This window comes from Acomys russatus, chromosome 15 (genome assembly GCF_903995435.1).
Source record: "Acomys russatus chromosome 15, mAcoRus1.1, whole genome shotgun sequence".
Lineage (NCBI taxonomy): Eukaryota > Metazoa > Chordata > Mammalia > Rodentia > Muridae > Acomys > Acomys russatus.
In genome coordinates this window covers 57445398-57470500 of record NC_067151.1, presented here as the reverse complement: position 1 = coordinate 57470500, position 25103 = coordinate 57445398, and the positions used below count along the sequence as shown (strand labels likewise).

At 48.4% G+C, this 25103-nt stretch overlaps 1 protein-coding gene and 1 pseudogene across 4 annotated transcripts in view; one reads left to right on the top strand and one right to left on the bottom strand.

Moving 5' to 3' along the window:
* The first annotated feature begins 942 nt into the window (after window positions 1-942).
* Fhdc1 (FH2 domain containing 1) overlaps window positions 943-25103 on the top strand; it is a 38858-nt gene continuing 14697 nt past the window's right edge. Inside the window, exons 1-5 of one of the 4 annotated variants that reach the window (XM_051157374.1) lie at window positions 943-1039; window positions 7559-8199; window positions 17828-17889; window positions 18765-18867; window positions 24937-25022. In XM_051157374.1, coding sequence (XP_051013331.1) covers window positions 7696-8199; window positions 17828-17889; window positions 18765-18867; window positions 24937-25022 — 755 coding nt within the window. In that variant the 5' untranslated portion in view covers window positions 943-1039; window positions 7559-7695. Of the gene's footprint in view, window positions 1114-1552; window positions 2101-2829; window positions 3126-7558; window positions 8200-17827; window positions 17890-18764; window positions 18868-24936; window positions 25023-25103 lie in introns of those variants that run through there. The other 3 variants (XM_051157371.1, XM_051157372.1, XM_051157373.1) reach the window with 3 other exon arrangements.
* LOC127199362 (60S acidic ribosomal protein P0-like) lies at window positions 15584-16597 on the bottom strand (annotated as a pseudogene).

Below are 25103 nucleotides of genomic sequence, written 5' to 3'. Positions count from 1 at the left end.
ACCAGGAGGATGTGGATCCGAGTCACTGGCATAACCGAAGACAATTGGCCCTCGTTTTTCCTGGGCCCCTTTCCAAGGATGGAAACCTAAGGCCATGTTTATTCGGTTTTATTGCCTTTCTTTGAAAAAGGCGTCCAGATTAAAATCAGAATGGATTCCCATGGGATTATAAGGGACAATAGGAGATGGAGGGTCGTAAGGGCCTTGTGAATGTGCCCAGAGGAAAGGAAGGTTCAGCCAGGGAGAGCTAGAGAAGCCGAGGAAGGCCCCTGGGGCCACAATGGCGCTGGAGATGAAAGGCCAGAGGGAGGAGGACAGGCCACTGGGCTTGACTCCTCTGAAGTGGCTTTTTTTTTTTTTTTTTTTCTTTGAAAATCTCACCATGTTGCCCCGGCTGGCTAAATTCCTACTCTCAAGCTATCCGTTTGCCTCAGCTTCTGGGATAGCTGGACCACACAAAGGAGTAGGAAAAGACTGGTCTTACAGAAAGGTACCCTGAAATGTGGGGCCCCATGCAGGCATGCAGGGCGAGGCGCAGTGGACGGGAGGAAGATAGCAGGTTCTGACTAGGTAAAGAAGAGATACAGGGGCGGGCCTGGTGACCGATGCAGATCTCTGTGTGTTGGAGGACAGCCAGGGCTATACAGAGAAACCCTGTCTTAAAAAAAAAAAAAAGGAAAAGGGCGCCATCCCACAACTCATACTTTTTTTTTTTTTTTTTACTTTTTTACCTGGGTATCAGTCAGTATTCATGTGGACTAACATGAATTCCCAGCCTTAGACTGGCCTTGCTATTTTCAGTGTTTGTTGGTTGTGTTAAATCGTGAACTACACTGAGGGCCAAAGAACCATTAAAGAAGGTCAAGAAATAGGCAGGCACGGCTTTGGGGTCTTGGATAGTGGGCTGATTTGAACTAGGACTCCTCTTTTTCTACGCAAGGCTAGCAGAAGAAGGTGAGGAGTTGTGTCAGAGTCCAGGATCTGGGACCTGGGACCCTGGTGGAGTAACTGCAAGTCCTCAGAGCGCACCCAGAAAAGGGTAGGGTGACTTCATTCCCGCAGAGGGCGCTTCCCTCCCCGGCAGCTGAGGTGCCAGCAGCCGGTCTGTCCAGGGTAAGTCTTCTTTTGACTACTCCTCTCTGCCTGGCTTCGTCGCAAGTCACTTTGGAAAAAAAAAAAAACCGCGATTAGACTGACTTCCCTGTTTCCTTCATGAGTGGGCGGGCTCTTTCCAGTTCCCAGACTGAGCTGCTTCATTCAGCTAGGTCGGCCAGACTTTTTTTTTTTTTTTTTTTTCCCCTTTAATAAAGCTGAAAAGTTTGTTACCATTATGAGACAAAAGAAAATAAAGGAGAGGGAAGGGGAAGGAGAGGAAAGTGTGGGAAGGGGACGGGAGAAGAGACAATTTGGCGTGCCCCACAGAGGATCTGACCTCCAGACAAGCTCTGGACCGCCTGGGAGCTCTCCTAGCTTTGCCCAACGCTCCAAGGAGAAAACTACTGTGGAGCGAAGCGTGCTGGCGCGCGGAGGTGTGTGAACGTGTGTGAAGAAGGTGCATGCGTGCCTACGAATTTGTGTGGGGTGTGAAATTCATGCGTGTGCGCAGGGCAGGGTGTCCACTAGACCGCTGCAGAGGTTCCTTTTGTGGAAGGCGGTGACCTGCTCAGTAACGAGCGTGGCGCCTCCCCCTCGCTCCTTCGCTCCACTAGGACACCAGGGCTCATCTTCGCCCTGCAGCAATTTCCATCTCCCTCTGTGGTTGCCGGCCCAGCCCGGCGCTGGTCTTCAGGTGCCAGGAGCAGCGTGCTGGGCGGTGGCCTTCGAGTCTCCGGAGCCCGGAGCTGGCGAAGGCGAGGGCGAGCGCGGTGGCGGTGCTGTTCTAGTGGAAGGGGAGCGAGAGAGGCAGCCGAGCAGGAAAGGGCGTGCTGTCTTTTGCAGCCGGCTCGAGGAGCAGCCGGGTAGGCAGCATTGTTACCTGCAGCGGCCCCGCCCCTCCGCACCGCCCTACCCCCTCACAGTCCCTGGCCTGCAGTCCTGCGGAGAGACCGCGGCGCCGGGACAGCGGGCGGAGGCTGCGCGGGCGCCGGGAGCGCGGGCGCGGTGAGTGCGGGATGGGAACGAGAGCCGGGGCTGGGAGGCTGGGTTGCGGGGCGGGGGAGGGGGGGATGCTGGGCCGAGCGGCGGCCCTGGGAGAATGCGGGGAAGCGCGAGCTCTGCACCCCACTCCCACTCTGGGGACCTGATCCAGGAGGGCAGGCCCTGTGCCCCGAGGCGCACACGCGCTGGACCGGCCCGGCTTCGGAGTCCGAGCCCAGCGCGGCGCTGTCCTCGGGTGGGACCTCAGAGGTTCAGTTAGCTTCTTGGCACTTACGCAGGCACGCCGGTCACGGAGCCCCTTTTAGCGAGGGCTCGCTCCTGCCACAGTGGTGTAGGGCAGGGAGGCTTCCTGAGCCTTCACACCTCGCTGGAAGTTCACGTCGGAAATGATGTTGGGGCTTGTGGAGCAGCGGGGTGGCAATCGCCCCTAGTCCCGGGCCGTGCCGGGTCTCGGCCTCCAGCCCCAGAGACTCCTTTTTGCGTTTCTATCTCGAGCTCATCCCCTCTCCCTCGGTGCAGAGCCGCAGTGCGGCGCTGGGGACCACACGGTGTCGCCGCAGCGGTACTCCAAGTAGCTGGAGGCCACTGGGTCTAAGAACCATGAGCTCCGCGGAGAACTGGGAGCCCTGAGTTGGAGGGGAAGCCAGGACAGGACGAGCCACCTTGGGTCTGGTCGGCACCGAAGGGGTTCCCAGGGGTCGCACAACTAGCGGCCGATGGCCTCTGAGCTGGTCCCGGACTGAGGAGTGCTGGGCATTCCTGGAAGCGGAGGGTCGAGCCCTTCCCGGGAGGGCTGTCCCCACGGTCCCCGCCGGGGATCCTGTGCGGTGCGTGTGGGCGTCTCTTCCCCGAGACGCGCGCCTTCCCGTCCCAGATAAGGCGGCCTCTGAGCTAGCGCGGCCTAGGGACCGCCCACTCGGAGCTCGCCTGCTGTCCCGGGATCCTAGCTGCGGCTATTGCTGGAAGCTAGTGGCCTTGGGGAACTTGGGCTAAGCACAGAGTGAGCCGGCGGAGCCGAGGACCTTCTGGTGAGTGGATAAGTCAGAGCGCGGGGCTAGAGACCAAAGGAAGTGGTGGGCAAAGACTTGGGAAATAACCGTGTCCATCTTGACCGGAAAGAAATCGCTTTCTGGTTGCTCCCTTCCCACCTTGGTCGGGACGACTTTCATGAAGACCTGGAGCTAGTATTTAAAGAAACTCTGCCTTAAGTTAGGCCTTCAGCGGGCACCCTCTCTGGTCTCCGCTTGCCTTCCAGGAGCTTCTGTCTCTCCAGGAGCATCCTTTGGCCCTCCAGACCTATTCTTCCTGGTTTGGGGGAGATTGTTAGAGAAGAAACTGAAAATGTGCATTCAGAAACAGGCGGGCGGCGTTCTCCCGCAGCTGTGAGTGTTTGTTTATGTGACGTGACAGATTAAACCTGCCATCCTGGATTCAGCTGCCGACTGAAGTGCCAAGTCAGACTGTGTTGTTGCTCGCGCAAACTGACAGTCTGTATTTCTTGATCAAGAAAGGCTTTGAAAAGGCAGGTCGAGGTGGAGGAATGTCCCTTAAGGAACAGAGAGAAGGGAAGACAGGAATTTGCCCCGGCCCTATCTCTCTTTTCTCAACCAAAACTGTGTGTGTAGCTTGGCCTCTTTGTCCTCAGTTCATCAGGTGTATGGCTGCACTTCCAACTCAGGCCTCATCCGTGACACACTGGTCAAGAGGCAAGAGGAAAGCCACCTGGTGCTGTGTCACTTTTTATTATTGCTGAACAGTGGTGCAGTCCCTCCTTTGAGAGAGCCCTAGTTAGAGAGGTTAGCCAGGAGCCAGAGAGCTCTTCCAGGAGCCCTTAGGAATATTCTTATCATATGCAGCCCTTACTGAATTCTGCGTTAAAAGATGCTCAACTGAGCAGCATCCACCCCAGAGGGTGGGACAGCAACCCCCAGCTCTGATGGACCATGGTTACCGCTCAGAGGACTTAAAGATGGGTTCTGTCTGCATTTAACAGCCTCCTCCCTGCTGTTGAGGTCCCCCTATAGCGGAGATGTTAAATACAAGCCTGCCTCTGTTTGTCTTGGGGAGATTGATGGGGTATTTGGCGAGTCCCAGACAGAAGTAGGGCCGATTCTATTGTCCCCTGCTGCCAATTGCCGACTGTGAGAAGCAGGCAACAGTGTCATCTGTCAGGGTGTTTGCATCACCTGCGTTTCTCCCAGTGTCCTTGAAAGTGTGTTGCTTACAGTCCTTCCCACAAGAGTGCAGTGTCATCTCTACTGTAGATAGTATAATAGAATTTTTTGGTGCATCCCCTTAATCCCACAGGTGACTAGAAGGAGTTAGAATCCTATCTGAGCCCCTCCTTTTCCTACCACATATTTAACACTGGAAATCCTGCCCAGTGTTAGTAGCAGGGATGCAGCACTGAAATAATGGGAGTGAAAACATTAGCGCGTAGCTAATCTTTGCCAGTGAACTGACTCACTAGATGCTGTTGGCGATGTTATGGGGAGAGGTACCAGATAAAGGGACCAAGACAGTATCTTTGTTCCTTCATTGTCTTAAAGTGACATTCTTCTGTCAGGCAGGGCGGGGTAGTATCTTATCAATGCAAGTTCATTTGTGTCACTTTTTAACTTTTGCACGTTTGTGTCTGGTACTTCCGCTGTGCACAGCACAGTAGTCAAAAGAGCCTTAGTGCTTTGGGCTGTAGGTGTCAGAAGACAGTGGCTGGTGATGTCATACTCCCTTTGAGTCTGCAGCTTCTTCGCTCAGTATTTCTGTATATGCACTGAAGGGTGTGCTGCTACACCTGTAACTATACTTCTCTGAAACAGATAAATTATTACTTTCCAGATCAGTTTTTTTTAAGCTTTCCCCCACTTGTAGCCCCCTCAGTGCTGGGGGTTACTCAGGGTCTCGAGGTAGAGGCTTGCCTGGCGTGCATGAGACTTCTGTGTTCAGTTGCCGTCACTGGGGTGGGGGTGGTGATGGCAGTGGTGACGATACAGAAATACATAGGTATATATGGAACCGGAAATGAATTGGAGAATTAGCAACTTCTTGTAAGGGTTATTTTGTGCACAGAAGAATATAAAATATGTAAGAACAAACTGCCAAAATTACCTGTACAGTCTTGAAAAAAGAAGAGTTCAAATGTAACTATAAACTGTAATTGACAATGAGTCATGACCGCTCTAGGGGTGCCAACTATGAAGACAGCCTAGTTATGCCCCTAATGATAATTATGAAAACTCCTTCTAAAAGTCAGCTGCATCTCTAGCGAACCAGAATTCATCTTAGATACATACTTATAACTTTACTTATTTAGAAATTACCCAGTGGGGACAACCAATGATGCTGCCGAATTACACACATGAAATCATGGAGATGATTTTTTTTTTTTAAGGTATCAAGTTAATAGCCGGAAATGACATTTCCTATTCAATACTTTAAGTGTCAGGGGCTGGACATGTAGCTTAGTGGTAGAGCATATCCTGAGCATGTGGATTGAATGCCCAGCTCCAAAGTAAATAAAGGCAGGACAATAGCTCAGCAATTGATGAGGTCCACCTGGTTGGCAAGCAAAAGGGCCTGGAGTTCAGTCCCTACCACCACAAATAAAATAAGTAAACCTCAGACAGTTAAATGTGTCATAAAAATATTTAACTTGTAACACAAAGGTGGTTTAACGTGCCCACTGAATATTAAAAGAGAAAAAAAAAATCTCACAGTTCACTAATTTTAGTAGCAAAGGGGAGATATTACATATATTTCTAGCAGCGTTTCTCCTATAAACTCGATTTTTTAAAAAGATTTTTAAACTATGTGTATGTATGCACACGATGCATGTTTGCGTATGTTTGTGTACGAGTGTATATATGTGTAGTGCTTGAGTGTAGATAGATACCTTTGGAGTCCCAAGGGTCAGATTCCCCGGAGCTGGAGTTACAGGTGGTTCCGGGCCACTTGACATGGGTGCTGAGTCCTTGAAAGAGCAGTATTCACTTCTAACCACTGAGCCATCTCGGCAGAGCCCTCCCCGTGAGACGGGCTTTTAAAGCAAATGTATTGTTTGTGAAGATAAAGGAAAAGTGTGCATCTGAGCAATTGTTATTAGAAATAGTTAACTGCATTCCTGCATTAGTGCATTTTTCTTACACCAGCCAATGGAAAAGGTGTTCTCCTATTTCATAGGTGAAAAATGCTGAGATGTAGGTGAGGTCATCTACCCCTGCTCAGATTGCAGCTGGAGGAAGTTGCAGAGCTGAGCGCTGAAGGGAAAATGTTTCTGGACTCCACTCTCGCTCCCCAGGAATTTCTGCCTATTATATGCTGTTTATTACAATATTTCATAATGTCTGAATTAGTGGTGTCAGACGCTCTGCTTCTGTATAACCCAGTGTTGTGTGATCCACTTGTGCCTGCAAGTCGAGGCTCTAACCGTGATGACGTAAGTGGATAATTATAGCCAGAAAAAAAATCATGTAAAAAGCTTCCTAGTCACACATTGGAGTGCTCCATCAAGACCCTCTGTGGGCTCCCTTCACTCCTTCTCTCAACCTGGCTTCTTAGGAGAAGAAATGAAGTTATTTTCATCCTGTTTGGAGTTTGACAATAGCCAGTAGAAGGTCAAAACCGAGTATCGGTAGGTCCATAAAAATGCAGGTCTCTAAGGTAAGTGAGCTGTGTGGCTACGGGCTAGAGCCCTGGCGAACTTGATGAGGGGCAGCTGTGCCCTTGTCTTTCTCCTCTTTGCTAATAGCATTAACAGGGTTAGACAAGGCAGGTGACAAGTTTAGGGTCTCTGAAGAGTGGCTTTTCTAGACTCCAAAATGACAAGATCTGAAGAGGTGATGGGAGTCACTTAATGCACTGAAACTTTGTAGAGGAGAGAACGGGAGTCTAGTGAAGTGATGTAACGCACCTGGCATGCTTTTCCCTGATTGGGGGAACAGGAACATGGTGACCCTGGCTCCGGGGAAACAAGCTGGGCCATTACTGTGTTTAAGTGCTCCACCTGCTCCCTTCAACATGAAGATGCCTTTTGACCCAGTGATTGGAGAAAACGTGTCCAGACTGGAAAAAGGCAGGGTCACTAAGAACCTAACGCTTCAGCAATTTGGGCAGTTTCCCCAAGGGCGGCTCTACATGGTCCAAGAAAGCCAGGAGCCTCTCGGGCGAACAAGCAGTTTATTCATAGAGAGAACACTCCCGATCCTACAGCAGGCGCTTGCCTGTGGACGTGCCTCATTGATTAATGGGAGAGTTCCAAATTGGTTTTATTGCTGGCAGTTCTTCCCAGTAGCAAAATGTGGTTTGGATTTAGAAAGATATGTGCTCACTCCGGTGTGCTTTGAGATCTGCCTCTTGACCTGAATATCTCTGCACTGTGGGCCGGCGGACCCTGGCCTCCGAAGGGGAAAAAGCATGGAAACATTTGCCAGTGCTGACTTTAAACTTACTCTGTTTTTCACAGGTCTGGAAGCTGACATGCAGCAGGGTTGCCTTCTCTCCTGGCAGCAGACTCGTGAGCCAAGAAGCACGACCGGGGTTTGATGTTTGTGTCTGCTTCTCCAAGGTCAAGGAATTAGCTCCTTAGAAGGCAACAGTACTATGCATGTTATGAATTGTGTCTCCCTGGCCAGCGATAAAGAAAATGGGACTCTTGCCACGGCAGCTGCATTCATGACTGGGCACACCACGTCACCCTCTGCATCTCCTCCACCGCCTCCTCCTCCACCGCCTCCACCTCCACCTTGCCCACACTCAGGAGAGGGCTTTCCTCCCTCCCCACCTCCTCCTCTGCCACCTCCACTTCCTGGGGGACCTCCCATCCCCCCTCCTCCTCCAGGACTACCCCCAGTTTCTCACGTGAATGGCTACAGCTCCCCGGGTAAGAAGAAACGGATGCGAAGCTTTTTCTGGAAAACCATTCCAGAGGAGCAAGTTCGCGGCAAGACCAACATCTGGACCTTAGCGGCCAAGCAGCAGCAGCACTACCAGATTGACAAGAAGACCATTGAGGAGCTTTTCGGACAGCAAGAAGACACCTCCAAGGCTTCTCTCCCCAAGAGAGGAGGAGCTTTGAATTCGTCCTTCAGAGATGCCCGGGAAGAAGTAAGAAAAAGGAGCCTGGTGGGGGTGGAGCAGCAGGAGGGGGAGGCGGCCACTGGCTGCTCTGTGTTGGGAGTTGGCATTTGGTAGGTTTCACTGAGACACGAGAGAGCATGGCAGCTGGATAGATGTGCTCTGGAAACGGCAGGAAGGGCTCACAGGGTGAGGCGGAGCTGAGCAGCGAAAGGGTAGGGAGTGTGCGAGCAGGATCCTCCCAGGCGTCCCCATGGATTGTGACCTCATACACAGAACACATAAGCTGGGGCTGTTGGTTGGGCTCTGGCCTCTCAGCACCACCCTGTTGCTAGCGAATCTGCTGTGGTTTTCTCAGGGAGAGAAGTTCAGCTGGAACCTAGGGTCTGTAGTCTTCCCCCTGGGACATAAGGCTGAGCCCCAGGAAACCCCTCCCCACCCCCACCCCCACCCTCCCACCCCTGCTATCTCGGATGAGCTACAGCTATCTGGAATCAAAATGCCTTTCGTTAAGCGACAAAGCTACTAGAGCACCTTGGAGTTCCTTGCCCTCTGGTGAGCCCTCAGCATGAGTTTTGAGATGGCCCTCCATGCCTCAGATCTCTGAATTGAGTCATGGCCTTCGCGGAGACAGATTTCTAAACAGCCCAGGCCAGCAAGCTATTTTCAGACAGTTTATATGAAGTGTGTTTCCACTTAATGCTAAATGTGTGACTTTGAAGGGGAAAACGGCTGTGAAGTTACCAAACATATACACAACTCAATGTGACTCCTTGGTGTTTGTTTTTTTGTTTTTTTTTTAATCTGTTGTAAAGGAGCCCAGAAAGTAGGTCATGGTGCTGCATAGATAAGAAAGTGGGCGGGGCCCTGGGGTGAAGTATTTGCCTCATGCATTATTGAATTCTTGAGCCCAACAGTATTGACCTCTTTTCTCTCCCTGGCTTAGGAACTTGTTAACTCCTTTCACCAGGCCCCCTCGAGGGCCCTATAAGCTGATTGTATGATCCCCCCTGAAATTGCTAAGATCATTCTTTAGAAATACAGGGAGCACGGACACTACCATTGTTGTGACAAAAAAACAAAAGCAACAAAACAACAACAACAACAAAAACAACAACAAAAAAAACTGTGAACTGAGTTGGAAAAGGGAGTCATTAGGATAAGCTATGGTGTCTTCAGTACTGGTCACAAGCTTTTCTGTCTGTCCCTTCCTTTGGTCAATGCCCTTTCAGTATTGGAAGAGCCTCAGAGTCATTTCCTTAGTGTCTTGGCCTTGGCCCAGCTCTCAGCAGAGGTGTCTGACTGTACAGCCGGTCATGTCTCACCCTTGGCTTCTAGTTCTCCTTGCTAGAGTGACTGGACAGGTGTGTGTGTGGACTTGGGGCATATGCCCCCAAGAAGCACCTGGAATAGAAGGGGTTCGGGAGCGATTGTCTCTCTGTCCACCTTCTGCCATCTCTGCAGCCGACACCATAGACTTTTCTACTTTTCCTTTGTCTTCCTTTTTAAGAGAGTTATTTTTTTAAATAGTATGTGAGTGCCTGCTCACTTGAACTGAGGAGTGCTCATATGCCACAATGTGTGGGGTAGAGGTGAGTAGACCTCCCAGGGAGGTCCTTGCCTTTCATCTTCTTTGAGACAGGGTCTCTCTTGTTGTTCACCACAGGTTAATGCCAAGTCAGCGGACCCACAAGCCCCAGAGATTTTCCTGTCTCTGCTTCCCGCCTCCGGCCAGGAGGGCTGGGGCTGGAAACTTGTGCTACCGCAGTGAGGTTTTGTGTATAGGTTCTGAGGGTCCCACCAAGATGACAGACAGTCAGGTCATTAGGCCTGATTGGCAAACCAGTAACATTTTACCCACCGAGTTATCTCCCTAGCTCTAAAAAAAAGTTATTTTTCATTTTATAAGAGATTTATTCCTTTGATTTTTATGCTCATGAGGGTTTTGCTTGCATGTGTGTCTGTGTTCCATGTGTGTGCCTTGGAAGAAGGCATCAGGATAAACTGGAGTTAACAGATGGTCGTGAGCCGCTATGAGGGCGCTCGCCAAACCCGGGTCCCCTTATATGAGCAGGCAGTGCCCTTTACCACCAAGCCGTCTCTCCAGCCCCTGATTTTGTTAGTGTTGTTTAGATGCTGAGAGTGGAATCCAGGGCATTGCGTATGTGAGGCAAGTATTCCAATATTGAGCTGCACCCACCCCCTACCCTGAAAGTATATACTTCATGGTAAATTACACGTGAACTTTACCACCTTAACTATTAACTGAGTGGTATCTAGTGCATCCGAACTGAGGTGCAGCCACCACAATTTGTCCCTGGGAACTCTTTCTTCCTGCAAGCCTGAGCTGCAAACCCACTAAACAAGGACTTCTGTCCCCACCCCCCCTGGCCCTTGGCAACCCCGTTTTTCTGTCTCTGTGAATGTTATAACTCTAGATACCAAATAGAGGTAGACTCACTTGGCATTTTTGTCTCTTCATGCCTGATTTATTTCTCTTAACCTGATACCCGGGAGGTTCATCCATGCTATAGCACATGTCAGAGTCAAGTCCATGCGATATTCCTTTGTGTGCTTAGACCACATTTTGCTATAGATTCCTCCATCCCTGGATAGGTGTGCTGCTTTTACTGTTTACAAATGATGCTGTTGAGAACATGGGATGCAGAGATAGTACTTCTGACACTTATGGGTCTGACTGTAAGAGACAGCACGTTAAAAGGTTAGTTAACATAGCCAACTGCCAAGAGATGACTCTGTTATGCAGAAGTAAGAAGTTTAGACTGGTCCTTATAAGTCTGGGCCAGGTGACATTGCCCAGCTAAGAGGTTACTAGGGATTCTTTTCAATTTTCTACATTACCTTCAGCATGCATAGAGTGGTGTGTGCCGTTTTCTTTCCTTACTGGAAACTTCTCCTCCTACAGAAGCTATAGATCAGCAAGGCTACACTCTGACAAAGATCAGCCATAAATCTTCCAGCTCAGCCTGCAAGCGAGTGGAGCCTAGGGTCAAAAGCTATAGTCCCTCACCCTCTGTCCCGGGTGCCCGGGAGAACATGCTGTTCCTCAGAGGGCCTGAACCCAGACAAGAGACACTGGCGTGTCACAATAGGCCATAATTCAGACGTGCAGAGGAGCAGGTTTGGTCCCTTGTCACATAATATCCTTACATAGAAATGGCCTGATAGTCTGTGATTGATTGGTTTTCATTTGAAAGGGCTTATAGGGCATTGCGAGAATGTTCCATTGTGTTCCAGAGGAAGAATCTGCTGGAAGGTAGGGAAGATTTTGCTTTGGGAATGCTGGGCACAGAAAGAGCAGTACTTAAAATAGTCAACTGGCGGAAGGTGGTTATGAAATGCCACCATCCTTGTATCCTTGTTACGAAAAACTAACTTGGGGGAGATTATAGATTTGATGGTGTCATAGTAATTAAACTGTAATAAAGCAATTGGAGATACGCTGATATAGACTGGGCTCCTAATAAAAGGTTCAACTCAGACTTCATCTCCCAGTTCACTGGTGCCATCGCCTGAGAAGCTGCCAAGTTCCTGTCCATCCATTCCAAGTATCCCAAGGCCTCAACACTGGTGTTAGTGGTCTCTGTCTCTGAACACTGGTGTTAGGTGGGTTTCTGTCTTCCTTTGTAATCTGAGCACTTCTTTAAACATCATTTTATATTTTTAATGTTTATTTATTTATTGTATGTGCTTTCTTGTCTGCCTGTGCACCACATACATGCAACAGCACTCAGAGGCCCAGAAAAGGGATTCAGATCCCTGGAACCAGTTACAGATGGTTGTGAGCTACCGTGTGTGTGTGTGTGTGTGTGTGTGTGTGTGTGTGTGTGTGTGTGTGTGTGTGCATGTGCTGGGAACTGAGCCTGGGTCCTCTGCTAGGGCGGTAAGTGCTTTTACGCACTGAGACCATCTCTTTAGTGACTCTTAAGGATAGCAATATAGTTTATCAAGCTGGTGAACTCTAAAGAAAACGAAAGGAGACTAAAGCAAACAGAGCTGGCCCAGGGCGAAGGATCCATCTTCTTAGGTGAGGACAGATGAGACCGGGGTGGGGGTGGGGGGTGCCTCACCAGCTGTCAGTCACCATGGTGACTGTGTGACACTGAGTGAATGCTTCCACTGTACAGGTGGTGGACAGGAAGACGAGTGACAGAAGAGGGAAGAGGAGGAGTTAGGAGCTGGGAGGGAGGCTGCAGAATTGATGGCTCTCTCTACACCCATGAGCAATGCTGCTCCATCCTCCCACACCCTCATTTGGGAACCAGTCATTCTCCTGTAGTCACAATGACATCCCTGGTATGTCTTGAGAATCTGTGATGTGCTCACAATCCAGAGCTCTATAGACCAGAGTGTGTGGATTAAAACAATGCATATGCTTCAGGGTTTATTCTTTCTTTCTTCCTTTCTCTCTTCCTTTCTCTCTCTCTTTCTTTCTTCCTTTCTTTCTTTCTTTCTTTCTTTCTTTCTTTCCTCATAAAATAAGAGGTTCCTGAGTCTCAATGCTGGGACCCACATGAAAGTGCTGAGTGCTTGGACTCCTAACACTGGGGAGGTGGAAACAGTGGGATCCCTGGGGTGCACTGGCTTGTCAGTCTAGCCTAACTGGTGACTTCTAGGCCAATGACAGACCATGTCTCAAAGGAAGTGAGCAGTGTTCCTAAGGATGACTTGGGCAGTTGTCTGGTCTACACAGGTGCATACCAGTGCATATAACTGCGCGCGCGCGCGCGCGCACACACACACACACACACACACACACACACACCTTAAAAAACAGAAAAAGAGGGTGGAAAACTTATGGGGATAGGAAGTAGCAGCCAGGGTTATAGGCTAGGGTAGGGTGGGGTAATTGCTGTTTAATGGATTCAGGGCTTCTTGCAAACTGTGAACACTTTGGAGCTGGATAGGTACCATGTGGGTACACATAGTGCCACCGAGCTGTACACCCAGAAAATGGTCACAATACTAAATACTACATGTAGTTTCCTACAATTTAAGCAAGTGAGCTTGCTTAATTTAAGATGTGGGCTTTGTATCTGATGCTAAGGAAAAATGCGAGAATGGTGGGGCTGGGGTTAGCATGGTGGTAGGGCTCTTGTCTTGAGGGACATGCCAGGCCTTGGGATCGTCCCCTACCAGAAAGACAAGAGGAGACCTGGTGTGTCACATACAGGTGGAATGGAGCTGGAGGGAGAGGTGACGGTGCCTTCACGGCTGGGTTGACACATCCCTAGACTTGGCAGTTTGTCTCCTTTGTCTTAGCTTTTACAGCCCACTGGGGATCTCTGTCAAATGCCACTGTGTGTGTGTGGTCCCAGGACACCACCAGCCGCTCCTAAAAGGCTTTGCAGCCGAAACACTAGCTCTGTGGCAGCCAGAGTTTGGGAAGTGAGATAAGCTCCTTACATGGGCCGTGATAACCCTCTTTGAAGGGCTTTAACAGATGCCTTTATAGCTGTTATAAGGATCCCATTAGATAAGGCAGCAGAATCGGTCACTGGCTACATCTGAGGGTGCCAGAGAGCAGGCGCTGTCCTGAAATGCTATCGTTGGTCTCTTGTTCCTTGTTTGGGTGAAGCGCTGCCCTTTGTTTCCTTGGGAAGCTGATCAGTCATGACCAGCCCAGGCTTTTCCTTAGGGACTGGTCAGCCGTGACCAATTTCAGAAACTGCTTTGGCTGTGTGGAACATCTCCTACAGGCTAGAACTGCCCTTCGACTTGAGCTTGTTGGCTGCCCCATTGAGGTGACTTTGGCTCCTGCAGGCTGGCCTACCTGGTGAGAACGCGATGTCACCTGCCATCCATCTTATACTAAGGACTCCGGGGATGACCTTAGACCTGACCAGACACCATGACTGGCTGCTTTTCACAGACCTGTTGCTACATTTAGTGATTCCACAAGGGACCCCCCCACCCCCCACCCCACCCCCAGTACTAAACTCTCAGAAACCAGAGGAGAAAGAATCAGAGAGAACCAGGCTAACACTCCGTTCCACACCACTTTGGAGAAGCCACAAAATGACATCTCTGGGGCGCAGTTCCCTTATCTGACAAATAGGGATATTAAGAGTGATTTCTCCCTTTGCTTTCTAGCCGCGGTGGCTATGGACCGACGCCAAGTATACAGAGCCCCAGAGGGTGGATGGCTGAACAGGATGAGGGTGGAGTTGGAAGTGTAGGGGGGTGGGGGTGGGGGAGGATGCTGTCCTCCAGGGTTAAACACAGCAAGAGGTGGCAATTTAGCGAGAGAATTACACAACAGGCTTGTTTCCATTCTAGGTAGACATGTATACAGCTCTATCAGTGTACGTGTCTGTACTTGCGGCCTTTTCATTTACAAGTTTTAATGACCAGTTTTCTGTCTTAATTAATTGAGAGTCCTCGTCCCAGTAGGAACATTCCTCCTTAAGAGTGTTAGGTTTCACGGGCTTTCTTCTTCTTCTTCTTCTTCTTCTTCTTCTTCTTCTTCTTCTTCTTTTCTTTTTTCCTCTTCTCTTCTTCTTCTCTTCTCCTTCTCTCTTCTTCTTCTTCTTCTTCTTCTCTCTCTCTCTTTGTCTCTCTCTCTCTCTCTCTCTCTCTCTCTCTCTCTCCTCCTCTCTCTCTCTCTCCTCTCCGCTCTTCCTCTCTCCTCTTCTCTCTCTCTCCCTTCACACTGAACTTGAACCACAGCCCCTGGGTAGGACTCCTGTAAGGAGGGTGCCCTCTGAGTTTGGAAGCTTATTTTATGGCTGGCAGGTGATTGTGTTAACATCAAATAAGCCCATGGGTTGGTAAATAATGAGATTGTTTAAGATTACTCTTCAAAAGGAGACAGCCCTACCTTGTAAAAATTTAACCTGACAGCCAGGAAGTGGCACTAACGGTCTTGCTGTTGTTGACAAACTTTAAACGACCCAGAGATGCAGGATTTGGTCTGAAACCTGATTCTCTTTTGTCCTCCAGTTCATGCAGCTTCCCTTTACCAAGCAACAAAAGGAAAGGTGTTAGGTTATCTTCCATCCCCATCCTGGATGCCTACTTGCAGAGGCAAAGGCCACTTCTCAGCAAACCCCTAGAAGCTATAATCTGTAGTTTAATAAAAATCCCCAAATTATTATTTTTGAACATTTAAGACTTGTTACAGTCCAGTCTGGGGTTTGATAGTACAATAGGGTGGCTATATCAGCATTTGTTAAATCAAAAGACGCCATTTAATGCCAGGCAGGCATGGTGGTGCACACCTTTAATCTGAGCAGGCCGATCTCTGGGGTTTGGGGGTAGCCTGGTCTACACAAGTAAACAATATATTACAAGGTACCTCCTAACTCACAGACAGAAAAAAAATGTAGGAAAAAATGTATGGGTCTGAGACTTCCTGGTAAAAGACAATTTTTTTTAAAAAAAGAAGTATGCCTTTATTTCCGTGTTTCTCAAATTAAGCTGGCTGAATTGGTTGCTTTGAGAGGTGATCAGTCAAAGAGACCAAATCCCAGATCCTCATCTGATTCCTCAGACTCTTCCTTGGCTTCAGCCTTGGCTGGGGCTGCAGCAGCAGGAGCAGCCGGGGTGGCTGCAGCCACAGGGGCAGCGACCACAAATGCAGATGGATCCGCCAAAAAGGCCTTGACCTCAGCAAGAGGGAAGGTGTAGTCAGTCTCCACAGACAAAGCCAGGACCCTCTTGTACCCATTGATGATAGAGTGTGGCACCGAGGCAACAGTTGGGTAACCAATCTGCAGACAGACGCTGGCAACATTTCGGACACCCTCTAGGAGTGCAGAGTCTGCTCAGTGATGTCAAGCACTTCTGGGTTATAAATGCTGCCATTGTCAAACACCTGCTGGATGATCAGCCCGAAGGAGAAGGGCGAGATGTTGAGCATGTTCCGCAGTGTGGCCTCGCTGGCTCCTACTTTGTCTCCGGTTTTTATTAGCTGCACATCACTCAGAATTTCAGTGGTGCCTCTGGAGATTTTAGTGGTGATGCCCAAAGCCTGAAAGAACGAGGTCTTCTCAGGCCCCAGACCCGTGTCCTGGGCTGGCACAGTGACCTCACAGGGGGCGATGGCGCCTGCACGGGCAGCCGCGGGCACCTTATTGGCCAGCAGCATGTCCCTAATCTCAGTGGTCCTCCTTGGTGAACACAAAGCCCACATTCCCCCGGATGTGAGGCAGCAGCTTCTCCAGAGCGGGGTTGTTTTCCAGGTGGCCCCTGATGGCCTTGCACATCATGGTGTTCTTGCCCATCAGCACCACAGCCTTCCCTCGAAGGGACATGTGGATCTGCTGCATCTGTTTGGAGCCCACATTGTCTGCTCCCACAATGAAACATTTTGGGTAATCATCCAAAAGTTGGATGATCTTAAGGAAGTAGTTGGACTTCCAGGTCGCCTTGTCTTTCCTGGGCATCACGGCAGTGCGTCAGGGATTGCCACGCAGGGTTTAAAGATGATGTCACTCTAATGAGGATGCCTGGAGAGAGGGAGAGAGACAACAATTTTTTTTAAACTTCTGAGCAAACAAGATGTAGGATCCCTTTTTTTTTTTTTAGATAGCCTCTGACTGGCCTTGAACTTCTGATAATCCTCCTGCCTCAACTTCTTGAGTGCTTGGATCACAGGTGTGCACCACTCGTGGCTATAATTCCTTCCTTTCTTCTTCTTCTCCTCCTCCTCCTCCTTCTTCTTCTTGGTTTTTTGAGACAAGATTTCTCTGTGTAGGCTTGATTGTTGACTGTCCTGAACTCACTTTGCAGACCAGGCTGGCTTCGAACTCACAGCGATCCGCCTGCCTCTGTCTCCCAAGTGCACCAAAGGCATGCACCACCACCACCACCCAGCTTCCTTTTCTTCTAAATGGGTCTGTAAACCAGAACTGGGACCCAACCTCAGCACAATCATTGTTCTATTTTTCCATTTCAACTCTCATATGATTCTTGCTATGGAAATATATCTACTTAGGGTTTAAAATATGGGCTGTATGTAAGAGAAAACTCTTAAATAAAATATAACTATTTGAATGTATATACTAGTACAATAAACATACATCTTTGTATTGTTTTGGAACCAGAATCCAGAACCTATACATGCTAGAAAAGTGTTCTACCACTGAACTATCCAATCCAAGAATGATAGTGTGTGTGTGTGTGTGTGTGTGTGTCTACTGTCATGTAGACCAGGCTTGTCTCCAACTCACTATGTAGCTTAGGCTAGCCTTGAACTCCTCCTCTTACCTGGTTTTTAATGCTAGTATGACAGGTGTGCGCCACCACACCCAGTGATGTGTGTCATTTTTACTGTAAGGAAAAACAATAAAATGTTCATAAAGCTATATTAGAAGCATGTGTTAATTACCATATTTACATGTTAAAAATTGCCCCCTTGTACATTAGTATTGTACTTTGACAGGGTTTTAACTCCCTTGTTTCTTCCATCTGCTTTTGTTTTATTTTAGTTTGTTATCTTGGTGTTTTGAGACAGTCCCTCTCTGTGTAGCCCTGGCTATGCTAGAACTCGGTATGGAAACCAGGCAGACCTAGAACTCACAGAGACCGGCCTGCCTCTACCTCCCAGAGTGCTGAGATTAAGAGCGTGTGCCACCACACCTGGAGAAAGCTAGTTTTTACTCATACTTAAAATCTTTTTTTTTTTTCTTTCCAGATTACTGTCTTGGACGCAAAACGAAGTATGAACATTGGAATATTTCTTAAGCAGTTTAAAAAGTAAGATTGTTTTGCACACGTCTAGAACTTTCCGTGCTCTGAGGGTGTGACTGAGCTGAAATTCAGATTGTGATCTGAGCTAGGGGCATTCCATACCCTTCCATGTCCTTCCTAGATGTGTGGCTCCACAGTCTACAAGTGTCTGTCCTTTGCTGTGAGCTCACAGTCTTGAGGTGAGGGAGAGATGTCCTGCAGTATCACTGGATGCCTGTATGTCAAGAAGCATGTGTGTGTGTGTGTGTGTGTGTGTGTTTTAAATTCTTTGACAGTTTCATACACACATATACAGAGTTTAAGGCATTTCGTTCCTCACTGTCCTCTCTCATCTCCCCCTCTCCCCCCAGCCCCCAACCTCCGGCCCTGGAATTTCTTCCCAACAAGTCATCTTCTATTTTGATGTCTTTTTTTTTTTTCCTTAATCTACTGAGATTAATTATGGTTGCTTACATGAGGGCGGGGTCATTTACAGGAACATTGGCAACTTACCACTATCTGTACTGCTAAGGAGAATAATCCGGTCACACTACCCATTACTTGTTCATAGTGCCTCAGTGGGATTCTCCCGCCCACCCCCCAGTCCGCCCCTCTCTCCCCCATCCCCCACTGGTCCTCAGTTCTCATCCTCCCCATCCTGGGCCGGGAAAGTTTTCGTTCATCTTCCCCTAAAGATCCCAGTGGTCCACCGGTGCTGCTGGGATTCCTGGGGACTTTTTCTGGAGGAGGGAGCCTTAGAGTGGTTTCCAGTGTTGGGACTGGTTGGGGCCTCTGGACCAGGAAGAAACAGACCAAAGAGAGGGTGGGGCGGGGCGCTTTAATTTCCATAGGCTTGTGTCCTTGTTGTCACGGTAACAAATGCACTTCCTTATCTTTTCAAGGTCTCCTCAGTGCATCGTAGAAGATATCCATCAAGGAAAGAGTGAGCATTATGGGTCAGAGACGCTTCGAGAAATCCTTAAGCTTCTGCCAGAGTCAGAAGAGGTGAGGAACTCTGCGAGTGAGTTGAGCTTGCGGGTGTTTGGAGTGGGGCAAGAAGCTACATGTCAGAGGCCCAGTAGGCAGGGTAGTGCCCTTCCCAGGGCCAGAGGGGTCACACATAAAAGTCTGATAGAAAGAGCCAGGCTTATGGACTCGGAGCTGCTCTTCACATGGAGGGATGCCGTAACTGAGACACCTGTGGGGCCAGGTTCTGAACACCTGCGGACTTTAGATTCTTCACCTGTAAAGTGAGGACAATGACCCTTACCTCATCGGTTCCCAAGATGACTAAGCCCTGCTTGTGCAGCAGGCATGGTACTTGGCACGCGGGAGCTCAATACATTTCAGTTTTCTTCTCCATCATCTTAACATTTGACCTTTGCTTACAATGAACCTGGGCTATAATGTGTACACCTTGGGTTTTCTGTTTGTTTTGTTGGCTTGTTTTTGTTTTAAGAAAAGCAATTTTGGATAAAGATGTTTGCGGAATTGACTAACAGGGAGAAGTTGCTATGGTCACATAAAGTACCGAGATAGAAAGGTATTAATTTTGTTCGGACCAGATTAGCTAGTCATTGGGTAGTGAGGAACTTCATAGGAGAAGAGACAATAGCAATTTAAAACTTTAAAAAAATATACTTACAATTATTGTGTGTATTGAGGGCAAGGGAGTGACATGGTACCCCACTGGAGGCCAGAGGACAGCTTTATGGCGTTGGTTCTAACCTTTCACCTTTCTGTGGGTCCCGAGGGTTTAAGAATCTTTGCTAGGATGAATAGGGTCTAATTTGAGTTTTAAAAGGATTATTTGCTTTCAGCTAGTGATGTAGATCAGTGTGTCTCCCTAGTATATGGGTGGCCCTGGGCTTGAGTTCCAGCACTAAGGGGGTGGGGACAAGACAGACTGGCTTTTGAATTTGTATTCCTGCATGGCTTCTTTCCTCACTCTCCTTAGAACTGCTCTGAGTTCTCACTCCTAACTCATCATTTTGGGTTTTTTTTGTTTTTGCTTTTGTTTTTGTTTTTGGTTTTTTGTTTGTTTGTTTGTTTGTTTGTTTGTTTTTAAAGGGAATATCAAATTTGACAGGGCAGGTGGAAGTGCTTAGAAATCAGCTCATGGCAAATGAGAGTCAGGCACGAGGCCCCCGAGGTAGCCCCGAGGGAGGCTGCCAACCTAGAGCCGTGACGAGCTGGGAGAGACTGAGAGCCGCTTTCTTAATATTTGTACTTTTCAGGTCCAGTTCAAAAATGATTAGAAAGCGCAGAGGAGTTTTCGAAAGAGCAAATAGCTATCAAATCTCCTCTAGTTTAAAGGACCTGTTTTGTTGTTTGAGTTTAGTGGGCTGTGGAGCCAAGACAGCTGGGGGTGAGGGGTGCACGAGTGACTGCAAAGTACCTGAGAGCTCTCCAGGTCTCCCCAGGTTTTGTGGTTCCAGTTAGTGAGCTAATCTTAAAGAAGCCTAGGCTGTTAGGACTCCTGAGGTGTCTGACACAGGCCAGAGTGCGCCTGCGCTCACGCGTGCGGGCGCACACACGGGGGGTGGAGGTGTGTGGGGGTGGTGTCATCCTCACTCTAATTGTGTGACAGGCCGGTCACACTTCTTGTTTACATTACTGACTCTTGGCTGTAGCTTACCACACCCTCCACCCTCAACTTCTGCAGGAACACCCTGCCAGGCCACCCTTCCTGGATCTTCCGGGTGTCCAAGGGGATGCCGGGGAAGCAGAAGCTGGCTATAGAATGCTACTCGGCTCATGAGGACCCTAGTGGTCTATGTGAGTGATGAGGATGAGGCCAGGGAGGAGGCTGGGCCAAGTGAGAGAGGTTTAGGAACGTGGCAGAAATACAGTAATAGATGCTTAAGTTTATGCATAGCCACCCCTAGCCTGGGATGTCGCACAGTTCTCACTGTTAGCAGAGGACCAGACATCTACTGACGCCTTCCTATGCCCTCCTATGCCAGGCACTATACGGGACGGAATGAGGTGCAGTGACGTCATATTTGCAGTGCTTATTCCACTGACTGACACAGAGAAAGTCTGTCGGTCACTGAGATGGTTATTCTGTGGCCTTTTCTTCATTTGTCCATTCACAGGAGCATTGTGAGATGCAAATTGCATAGGCTCTCACGGTTTAGATGGTGTTAGGATTACGGAGGATCCAAGAGGGGTGGACTTGAACCCTAATTTCTTTGAACCGCCCCCCCCCCCCAGCAGTTATTTCTGTTGCCCTCTGCTACCTTTCTTGGAGGAAGGAAGGGCAAAGGTTGTCAAAACTGTGCATCTCACACCACGTGGTCTGGCAGCCTTTTCATCACCTCTGCTATCACAGTCCCCAGTCGCTTGTGTGAGCAAGTGTCATTCGATTCCTCCTGTAACCTTATCAGCACGCTGAAAAATATGAGCGGAAACAGCCGTTTTCTCTCCTGTCCTGGACTCCTCAGCTGACGGGCCAACCGAAGCCAGGGTTAATTTGTCATCAGGAATTACTCTACCCTTCACCACTTATCTTTTATCTGGCATGTTTGTTCATCTTTCTTCTAGTGTGTGGTTAACCCTTCCAGAGGAAGAGGCGGAGGGTGAGGGTGAGCCCAAATAAAAATCCTGGGTGTGCTTTTGTCTGCTAGTGGTTCCCATGCCAGGGATGAGGGTAAGGAGGGGCGGGGCCTGCCGCCCAGCCTGGCCAGCCCTGCTTTGGCTGTGGGCCACTGCTCCATTGACTATCTCAGTGTCCCCCGAGCACACAGCTGGAAGGTGGCTGTTGAGTTGCCTGCTCTGGTGACACTTCCCACTGCCCCGTGCTGAGGAAGAAACTGAGGGGGCTTCCTGAATGCTGGCATAGCCCTTTGTCACTGAGTGCACCCTCCTCCCCAGCCTCTTCATAACTCAGCCACTGGCTCTTTTTGTAGCAGGCCTTGTTTGTAGGAAGTCCTGCCTCTCTGAGGCTGTGCGAAGAACAGGGCCCGATGAGGAGGCCAGGCTGCCCTTTGCCCTTGTGGATCTTAAGGGCAGGTTCTGGCTCTTAGGATGGAAACTCAGCACAGCAGGGGTCTTAATGAGAGGCCCTCGGCTCAGCCAGCTAAATTGTGCCCAACAGTGTTTAAAGCGTCATTTTTGATCAGGTCAAGAATGCATAATAATTAGAGTTTCTCACCTCTCCTCTTTCCTTCCCTACCACTGGGAAGGCACCATAATCCCTCTTAATGAACACAAGGCTTGCCGGGAACTAGAGTGAAGAACTATATAGATGGCGTTTATATTTCTGTTTTCCATCTCCATTCTCTTAAGATCCATAACCATTTTTGGCCTTCGGCCTAAGTGAAGGAGCATAATCCTTGCTCAGGCACAGTTTAGTGTATGTTTAATAGAAGCACTTAAAGTTTATTCAGAATGACCCGTTTCGGTTGTCAAGCTTGAGGCCTGAACTGTGCGCTGTGGTTTCCTAAGCTTTGAGCACAGCCAGCATAGGCTCTTCTAAAGGGGCTGGCCTCACTCTGCCCCTGCTCATATATAGTGAGCTGTTAAACTGCTCTGGGAGGAATCAGAATTCAGCCTAAGGCTGTCTCAGTTCACAGGCCAGGTGCTACGTGGGGCTTGATCTAAACCGGAAGTGTCCTGAGTCCTTACATGTAGCAAGGCTTAAAAAAAAAAGGTAAATTCACTCTATGGCTCAAGAACAACAAACCAAAAACCAAATGGGTGAGTTCAACAGCAGAGCATTTACATAGCAAGCACAAGGTCCTGGGGCCCACCCCAGGACCACAAAAAGGAAAATAAAGTAAAAATTAGATTTTATATTTTCACATAACTGATATAAATAGGTCAATTGGTAGGTTTTAAAAATAAAACTTAGTTTTTAAATTATAATTTTATATTTTCTCTCTCTTTTTCTTTCTGCTTTTTTGTTTGTTTGTTTATTTATTTTCTAGACAAGGTCTTGCTATACAGCTTAAGCTGGCCTTGAACCTATCCTCAGCCTACTGGGTTCCTGGGTGCCACCAGGTCAGCCCACAGTTTCTTGCTTCAATGGTCTTGAAATCATGCTGCCAGTCTTAATGCAGAGAGAGAGGAAGAGAACAGACTTGTCGAGGGCACATTTCATGAAGACTAATACGGCTCCATGGTAGATCTCATATTTAGCATTACAGGACCCTGGGATGAATATCTAGCATTAAGATAAAGGAAAAACATAAAACTGGCCAGTACTTCCTGTCAACAATTAGCTGCAAGCATGGGACTGAGGTGCCACTTACCATAAAGACTCTGAAGAGTGTCCTGAGACGTGGTTTTTCTCTCAGCATGGTCCCGTTTTCTGTGTGAGGAAGGCAGGACCTTTCTGGTGCAGTTTGAGAGTGGAGGAGAGTCTGCCTCCACCTCTGCTGGCTAGTTGTTTGGCTGCACGCCTGCATCTGAACCCTTCACCACAGGAGGGGAACACGTGTGTGTGTTTAAAATTTTTCATTTAGTTTGATTTTTAAAAAAATGACAGCAGCATGTTCATAGTAGATACGCAAAAATAACTAAAACGAAGAGCAAGTTAAAAGAAAAGCCACCGGTAACATTGCTGCTCAGTGTACAGAGACCTTGTAGTTCTTTTTTCATGGGCTTGCACACACGTGCGTGTATGTGGGCGGGGCTGGTAGACATCGTTTCCTCTTAAATTATGGAAATGTGATCTCCATAACGTATAGACTGCTTATTTACCTTGTCTTTTCATAGGGCAAGTCATTTTTAAGTATTTTCCTTTAGATTAAGTGCATTTCTTATACGTATTGACTGCGTTCCCTATAATGTGCATGACAGTGTGTGCTGATCAAATCCAGCGTCCCCCTGTCCATGTCCTCCCTCCCCCTGGACAGCCTTACTAGTCACCATTCTACAGTCAAGACGTTTCTTGGTTTCTGTCTAGGGCAGAGAGTTTGAGATGCCCTGTCTTTCAGGGTCAGGCTTACTTCACTTACCGTGGTGCCATCTGTTTCGAAGGACAGGCTTTGGCTCTCTCCTATAGCTGAGTGACACTCCACTGAGTATAATCCCATAGTTTCTTTATCTATCTATCTGCTGATTGGCATCAAGGCCTGTTCTATACCTTACCTACTCACAGGCAGAAATCTTAACATCCGTTGTTCAGTGGAAACTTTTTTTTTTCCTTCTTACTACCTGCTAGAGATCCAACCTGTGCTCGCTCCACTAACGTAGTCAAGGCTGGGGCGTAGCCCAGTGGTAGAGCACATGCCGCCCATGCCCAAGCCTTGGACTCTCTAACACTGGGGGGTGCAGTAGCCACAAATCTGCAATCCTAGCATTCAGAAGGCTGAGGCAAGAGGATCAAAAGTTTGAGGTTAGCTTAGGTTAAATAGCAAAACTCTGTATAAAAAGAACAAACAAACAAAAGCAGTTATTGTTACTTAGATCCACAGCCTGCTGCCTTGTTCTGAAAGAAATTACTAAAGAAAAAAGAATGAGTTCATTAGATCAGCCACTAAGGGGTGGGGGGGGGGGAAATCTGAGTTGTTCTCCCCACTGGTGTGTCCAAGGGCACTCTTGGACTTTATAGAAAGCCATGAGGCCAAGGGCAGAAAATGTGTGGATTTAGCTGGGAGCTTCACCTGGGCCCCAGGTTGCCTCATTGTTGTTGGTGTGGAGGTCACTAGTGTGCCTTTGGAATTTAGAAAATCTCCTCCATCCCTCGGTTGGGTTCTCTGTCAGTCAGCACGAGCCCTGGTCACAGCATCTACCTGCCCAGCACTAGGCGTGGGCCTGGGACTCTGTGGTAGAATGTTTGGCCAGTATGCTCAGGTCCTGGCCTCATCCCCAGATGTAAAGGTGGCTAAGAAAGCAAGCAAATGGCACAGTTGTAGGTGTGGAACGCCTTTTCTTAGATCTACAGTTTATTAATTTCAATTTTATACTGAAATACTATTTTCTTAGAAGGAATCAAAGATAAAATTTAAAGTAATCTTAAATTTTAACCAGTGAATTTATTTTTTTAATGTTTTATTTTTATTTATTTATTTATTTATTTATTTATTTATTTATTTATTGTCCTCTCCCCTTTTCTTTGTCTTTTAGGTGAAGAAGTTAAAGGCTTTTAACGGCGATGTGTCCAAGCTCTCTCTGGCAGATTCCTTTCTGTACTGCTTGATTCAGGTGCCAAAGTAAGGATGCAGTTCTGGTCACTGCCTTTGTGGAGTGGGCCTGTCACTGACTTTAGTGCTGCAGTATTATTTCATTTTATT